General features: G+C 46.6%; 1 protein-coding gene across 4 annotated transcripts in view; it reads left to right on the forward strand.

Annotated features, from left to right (window-relative positions):
- The window catches only part of CRACR2A (calcium release activated channel regulator 2A), a 190,042-nt gene extending 187,337 nt beyond the window's left edge, over window positions 1-2,705 (forward strand). For all 4 annotated transcript variants that reach the window (XM_030938599.1, XM_030938597.1, XM_030938598.1 and 1 more), the window contains one exon: window positions 205-2,705. In XM_030938599.1, the coding sequence (XP_030794459.1) occupies window positions 205-289 (85 nt within the window). In that variant the 3' untranslated portion in view covers window positions 290-2,705. The remainder of the gene's footprint in view (window positions 1-204) is intronic.
- The last annotated feature ends 5,246 nt before the right edge of the window (window positions 2,706-7,951 follow it).

Here is a 7,951-nt window from a genome sequence, read left to right on the forward strand (position 1 = left end):
CTAAACTCTCTGGCTTTACAATTACAGTTGTGCACCTGTACTCTCCAGGGGGAGATATTCAGGACTCTCTCTGATGCCACGGTGAGGGTGGGTTCTCTCCGTGTGGCCCAGATGGTCTGTGACCTGAGGGTGGCTGGGCCAGGTTGCCAGCCCCTGGGCCTATCAACTTCTCCATCACTGACACTCTCTCTTCCCCTCTCCCAGGTTCCTCAAGGAGCAAGAAGACACAGTGAGAGAGGACACCATTCAGGTCGGCCACCCTGCCAAGAAGAAATCCTGCTGTGGCTGATAGGGTCCTACCAGGACTGCCCCCAGCAAGCCTGAGGTCACAGAGCCTGCCCTGATCCTGCACACGGCTCCTGCACAGATGCCGCCCACAGGGACCCGCCCAGTCCTTTTCTTTGTCAGTCACTTGCCTCCCCCGAAAGGAAGGGAAGCACATCCCATCAGGAGAGCTGCTCTTGGAGCGTCTCAGAGTCTTTTCTCTCCTTTCTCTTTCTAGACCCCAGATGCCCATCCCTCCTTTGTTGTTGTTGTTGTGTTCCCTGACTTCGTTTCCTAAGGGAAAGAAACAGATGGGCTTTTCCAGAAAAGCCAACGCGTGCCTTCTCCACCCCCCTTCTCCTCCCCTTGCCCTTCGGAGCCTCAGCACTGCTGTTGCCATGACAACCATGCGGGCCCGACTTGCGGCTTCCTGCAGGCCAAAGGTACAGCCCTCAGGTGCTGCCAGGGTAGTTAATCTTGCTTGGCCCCTGTTCTCCAGCGGCCAAAGGGATACTTTTATACCTGCTTCGCGGACCTTGAGATACCCAAGTTGTTGACTGCAGCAAACCAGGGCGGCCACATTCTATTCTACCCCCGACCCTGGGGCTCCGCTCTTTCCTTTATCCCAGCTTTGAGCCTTCCCTCTCAGCACCATGCCCGCTGCCTTTGTCCCCTTGGGTTTTCTGGAACGGTGCCTTAGGGAGAACCGACAGCCTTTCCTCCTTACCCCACCTACAACCCTGACTCCAGGGTGGACTGTGGGTGATAAGTGGATGCCTGGGGTTAGGGAGTGGGTTGACTTCCCACTTAACTTTGACTGAGAAATGAAAAGAAAACTAGTGGAGAAAAGCCATCTGCTGCTAAACAGAGCGACCATTTCTGGAGGGTATAAATGAGGTATATATAGCTATAGAAAAGCCATTTTCTAAATGTTTCTCAAAATAGCTCTTTGAAAAATCATACGTGATGATTAACAGGGTAGACTGACATGCAGGCAGTGGGGCCCAGCACGAGGGCCATAGTTACTGACTTCATTTTATTTTCTTTTACTTTGTTTCAGAACACTGTGTTTTTTTTTTTCAGTGTGGCTGTGATGTTGACATTTTGCTGGTGTTTGAGAAGTGAACAGAATGTAGCTGCTGGTTTCAGCACCCCCGATTGCAATAGCACAGGGCACTTGGACTGGGGGAGTGATCTGGGCCCCGTGGGATCCCTGCAGTTGGGTGGCGGTGAGTTCCCAGCCAGCTCCGGCATCCCTAGCCGGCTGTCACAGTACTCTTGCCCTGAGCAGGAAGTCGAATGAAAGTTATTACAAAGATAACTGCCAGTCACTGGGCCTGCAGAGCCAGGCCCCCACAGGAAAGTGGGTAGTCCACACCCAAGTGGGGCACAGAGAGAGGGAAAGGGGCAGAAAGTGTCCACAGGCTTCCAACAAGATAGTTGAAGACAACCCCACACAGCCACGTGGATGGGGGAGAGACCACTGGCCAGAGTTCTCAAGGCCTTCCAATAGCCTCCTCCCAGACTCCCAAAATAGTCAGAGGCTCTCTGGGTCACCAGGCAAGGACCTCCCTCTTTTTTGCAGACTTCTCTTTCATTGAGCACTTGCAGGAAGCAGAGAGCCCATGGAGGGTGCCGAACAAAAATGAGGACTGGGTACCAGGAGGTGCTCCATGACCCTAAGCAAGCCCACTCCCTCCTCGGCCCCCACCACATCAGTAAAATGAAGGGACTAGATGTTTGATGCTTTGAGTTCTTCTTGCTCAGATGCACAGGATGACGTATTTATTTTCCATCATCGGCTGGCCCTGGACCCCAGTCCAAGGTTAAAGAGAATTCACAGGAAACTCCCTTCCTCTAGGGAAGAGCAGTGGTGATGGTCCCAGTACTAGGATGAGGCAGGGAGAGGGGATGCATGGGTCACCCAGAGGTGGCCCTCCAGTGTGTGTGTGTGTGTGTGTGTGTGTGATGTGCGTGAAGGGAAAGGAAGGATAGAAGGTCATGGTGGCCGTGGAGAAAGTAAACTCACTCTTCTGCTTTTGACAAACAGCAGCTATAGCTATTGGGATTTATGGGGCAAGCAGACCATTCCTGGGGTTCCCTAAGCCCACAAATGTCTTGATTCCTAATTCCTTGCCCCTGCTTTCCGCTGCTTTCTTCCATTTAGAAACAGGCCATGCAAGGTTTAGGGCAGGAAAGGGTGGCCCTAATGCCCTAGTGCCTGGCCTTCTGGCATATGGGGTAAATCACCATGAGTCTTCAAAGGAGAGAGAAAGGAGCAGGGTGGGTCTTCAGGCCTCTGATGCTCTCTTCCCCAATCCCCCTTTTAAAAAGAGGAGAGGGCCGAGTGTGGTGGCTCACACCTGTAATCCCAGCTGAGCCAGAGGATCATTTGAGACCAGAAGTTTGACACCAGCCTGAGTAACATAGCAAGACCCTACCGTTACACACACACACACACAAAATTAGCAGAGCATGGTGGCGTGAGCCTGTAGCTTTAGCTGCTTAGGAGGCTGAGCCAGGAGGATCACTTGAGCCCAGGAGTTTGAGGTTTAAAGTGAACTATGATGGTGCCACTGCACTTCAGCCTGAGGGACAGAATGAGATTCTGTCTTTAAAAAAAGAGTGGAGGATTGGGACTCCAGAGGAACTCTGAGAAGTTCCTTGTCCCCAGCTGTCAGCTCCCCTCCTCCCATTGCTTTTAAGTCACCATGTTGATCAGAGCCACCCTGGGCTGTCACTCTGGTCCAGAGGCTGCCAGAGAAACCCGGCTCTGTATCATTCACATCGTGTAATGGCCTTGAGCAAGTCACTTAACCAGGATCCACGTTTATCTGTAGATTGAGATTTTCAATGTGTACCTCACAGGGTCATTTTAGTATTAGATGAGGTCATGTATGTAAAGTACCTAGCAACGTGCCCAGAATATAAGAGGTGTTCATAAGCAGGGGCTATTTTTGTTGTCAACATCGAGTTGCTGTCCTGGCCACTTGCCTTGCTTCAGTTTTATATTTAGAACCAGCTAACAGTTACTAAGCATCTGCCCAGAACTGGGCACGTTCACAAACACAACCTCGTGTGAGCATCCGTTTGCCCGAGTTCTGAGCTCATGTCTGGCTTGCCTCTTGCTGTTTTTTGTTCCTATGAGTTTCCTAGGTTCCTGGTTTTTCTATCGGTGCCTGTAGCCTTCCAGTGCCTGTTGCCTGATCCCAGCACCCAGTCCTCTCTCCCTCCCTCTCTGTGGTGCTCCAGGAACGACGCGACAGCTCAGACCTGGTCACAACTTCTGGGTGTTTACCAGTGAATGGCCTGTGATCATTGCCATCCCTGGCTCTCGCCTGCTCCCTGTTCTTACACCTTTTGCTTCTTCCAGGGGCAGATGCTGCCCTCAGCCCTGAGTTGCCAAACCAAGAACCTCATCACAACTCAGTGCCCCAGCTGCTTTGCTCCTTGTCTAGCATCTGTTTCACCCCACACTCTCTGTGGGACTTTTTTTGTTCCCCTGTGATACCTTAGCTTTCTCCCTGCTCCCCATCCTACACTCTTTCTCTATTCTTAATACTTCTACGCACTCAGAGAGGCTTCTTCTCCCTGCTTTCCTCCTGGGCCCAGGCCAGGCCATACCTACAGAGTCTATCAAAAGTGGCTCAACCATTTGTCTCTGTCACTATCAGTCACTGCTCCAACGGAGCTTGAACCAACTTCAGCTAAATGGAATTACAACACAATTGGTGGCGTCCAGGGCCATATTTATACTTAACAAAGAACTGCAAGGGAGGCAAACCTTTAACTCAAAGGAGTGAGTCCCTAGTGATAGGATATTAACCACTATAATGGGTTATGGAAGTCAAATATTTAGGGACCAAGCTGCCTTCTCTACTCTCCAAGACCCCAGTTTGCTTCATGTATTTTGGGGCTTTCTTGCTAGATTCGAATGTATTTATAATTGTGATTTCTTCTGGACGGATTGACCGTTTCTCATTGTAAAGTGTCCTTCTTTGTCTTTGGTACAATTTTTGTCTCAAACTTGAGTTTTGTTTTTTTTTTTTTTTTTGAGATGCAGTTTCCCTCTTGTTGCCCAGGCTAGAGTGCAATGGTGTGATCTCAACTCACTGCAACCTCCGCCTCCTGGGTTCAAGTGATTCTCCTGCCTCAGCCTCCCAAGTAGCTGGGACTACAGGTGCCCACCACCACGCCCAGCTAGTTTTTTTGTATTTTTAGTAGGGACGGGGTTTCACCATGTTGTCCAGGCTGGTCTTGAACTCCTGACCTCAGGTGATCTGCCTGCCTTGGCCTCCCAAAGCGCTGGGATTACAGGTGTGAGCCACTGCGCCCATTTTGTCTGATATTAGTGTAGCCTCTTCAACTCTCTTTTTATTGCTGTTTGCATTGTTTATCTTTTACATCCTTTTAATTTCAATCTAGTTGTATCTTTAAATCTACAGTGTCTCCTGCAGACAGCATATAGTTGGATCGTGTTTTTTAAATCTATTCTTCCAATCTCTTAATTGGAAAGTTTAATTTATTTATATTTAATATAATTGAAAAAGTAAGATTTGTCTGCCACTGTGCTATTTATCTTCTATACATCCTATGTCTTTTTAAATCTTGTATTCTTTCATTACTGCCTTCTTTTATGTTAAATAGATGTTTTATTTAATTCTCTTATTTCATTTACTATATATTTTTGAATTATTCTCTTGGTGGTTGCCCTGGGGATTACCATTAATATCTCAATTTATAGCCATCTGTTCATGTTAATACCAACTTAATGTCAAGTATACAAAAGTGTTGCTCTAAAGTGGTCCATTTTCTCCTCCCTTATGCTATTATTGTCACAACTTTCATCTTTATACATTTTGTGTCCATCAACATACATTTATAATTATTGCCTTACGCAGTTTTTTATTTAAATCAGAAAAAAAGAGTTACGAACAACAAAATAAATTTGTAGTGTTTTATAGCTGACTTCATAATTTCTTTTACTAGTGCTCTTTATTCCTTCATGCTGATTCACATTACTATCTTGTGCCTTTTCATTTCAGCCTGAAGGATTGCTTTTACTATTTTTTGTAGGGCAGGCTTGTTAGAGACAAACTCTCTGGTTAGAGATAAACTTTCTCAGTATATCTGTACATGTCTTAATTTATCCTTCATTTTTGAAGAATAGTTTTGCCAGATACAGAATTTTTGATTGACAGCTTTCTTTGTTTAAGAACTTTGTGCCATCCCACTGTTTCCAGCTTTCATGGTTTCTGATGTAAAATTAGCTGTTGGTATCATTGAGGAACGTTGTATTTGATGAATTGTTTCTCTCTTTGTGCTTTCAAAATTCTTTGTCTTTGTCTTTCAGTGGTTTCATTTTGATGTGCGCAGCTGTGGATCTTTTTAAGTTTATCCCACTTGGAGTTTGTTGAGCTTTCTTGAATGCGCAGATTAATAGTTTTCATGAAATCGGGGGAGATTTTGGTCCTTGTTTCTTCAAATATTCTTTCTACTTCTTTCTCACCTTTCCTTCTGGGGTTCCCATTACGTGTGTTTGGCATGCTTGATGGTGTCTCACAGGTTTCTGAGGCTCTGTTTATTATTATTCATTCTTTTTTCTTTATGTTCCTCAGACTGGGTGATCTCAATTGACTGATCTTTAGGCTCACTAGTTCTTTCTTCTGCCTGTTCAAATATGCTGTTGGACCTGTCTAGTGAATTTTTCTTTTCCATTATTGTACTTTTCAACTCCAGAATTTCTGTCTGGTTGCTTATTACAATTTCTTTGTCTCCATCAGTATTCTCTGTTTGGTGAGGCATTATCCTCATACTTTCCTTTAGTTCTTTAGACATGATTTACTTTAAGTCTTTAAACATATTTAAAATAGCTTCAAGTCTCAAAGAGCATACATTGGTAGCCACCTGCCCTGTGCACAAACCAAATTCTGCTTGCCAATCTCTGCTTTCTTTCTAACCCTTCACACAACCCAGCTAGGACTCTGGCCTTTTTCTTTAACTTGACCTCTACCCTCCTCTCTAAGGTCTCTCCTTTCTTCTGGCTTCTAAGAAGGAGGAGGCCCTTCAGGGCTGAGAAAGCCTCCCGTCTTCCTGAGCTTCCATTGCCTTTCTGGAGGAGGTGAGCTGCCCAAGGAGTTATGTAGTCTCTCAGGGGAACTAAAGAGAGGCCAGACATGCTCAGACAATCTTCCCTGTCCTTCTGAGAATTCAGTCATCCTGCAAAGCTTTACTCAAAAGGGATTGCGGGGGAAGACTGCAAATCAGGACAAATCTGAAGCTTTTCTTTAAAAAAGCCAATTTAATTACTTCAAAATAATGAAATTATGCGACACATGCATACCAAACCCAAGACTTTAGTAGCCTGTTGCTGCTGGTTGTGATCAAAGCCCGAGCTTGGTTTCTGAGCTGGCCCTAGGAGCACTGCCACCTCTCCTCCCTTCCTCTGGGGAGCAGAAAGAGGCTGCACACCTTCCAACCAAGTTTAGTCAAAAGCCATAGGATTTTACTTGATTGCTTATTCTCTCCCTTCTTATCTGGCAAGGGAGAGGGTTAACAGGATACAACCACCTTCTAAACCTCCTCCCCCACTTCCTAACTCTGTTGATGTCTCTATTAATAGACATATTAATTACTAACAATAGCAGTGACGAAGAACGTCATAACTCCACCTTTTACACAATTCAGTGGAACCAATTTAATCAAAGTGCCCTACTTAGGGAGAACATTGCTGGAAATGACAGGGATTGGGAAACCATATGGTGCTTGGCAGAGGACCCGAAATCAATGTAGACACTGAGGAGCTTGGGCAAAGTGTGTCACCATTTATCATTCTGGGGCCAGGGCTGAGTCAGGTCCAAGAACTGACCCCCTCTCAGAGCTGGGACTTCATCAAGGCTTTGGCTCTGGTTTGAATGTGGTACTTGCAGGCTCTTGTGGTAGCACCAGGAGACCCCTCTCCCGGCAGATAAGGACTCCTAGGACCAGTGAGGCCTGTGCTATCATAATGAATTATGAGTGGATCCGTCTGACCTATAAAAATAAATACCATCCCTAAACAACACTGCAATGCTAAGCAAAAAGGCCTGAAGAACATAGACAGAGAGAATGGGATTTCTTTTTTAAAAAATTAAAAACGGAAATCAAAACATGTGAAGCTCAGCATGAATTTGGGAAACATCATTGGAACTGGGATTCGTTGAGCACGTGTCGCACGAGGTCAAGGGCGGAGTGTTCGGGTGTAGCCCAACATCAGGTGCATGGGCTCTCCAGGCCACTCTGGGCTGAAGCAAGTTGCACCATTCGGTGTGGTGCTTATTCATACACACTGCCCACGGGGCTCTAATGATTTAGATGCACAGGACTGAGCTGAGGGCAGGAGCATTCATCTCTGTAGCCACATGTTCGGTACAGTGTCTGACAAATCACATTTCCCTTGTAGGAACAGTTGAGAGCAGAGCATCCTTTCTCAAGAACAAGGCCCACCCCCTGGTCAGCCGCTCCACTGGAGTCCCAGGTCCCTAACCTGTGACCTAGGTAGACCTTAGGATTTGCCTCACTGGTGCAAATGAGTTGCTGCTTCTTGCTTTTGAAACAAAGTGTTGGCATGTTCCAGCTGCTGCGATGCAGTTGCCTTTCAGACAGTGTGGTGCCCGACAAAGCATCCGTCTCAACACCCCGCGGCCTC

This window comes from Rhinopithecus roxellana, chromosome 10, assembly GCF_007565055.1.
Source record: "Rhinopithecus roxellana isolate Shanxi Qingling chromosome 10, ASM756505v1, whole genome shotgun sequence".
NCBI classification, from domain to species: Eukaryota; Metazoa; Chordata; class Mammalia; order Primates; family Cercopithecidae; genus Rhinopithecus; species Rhinopithecus roxellana.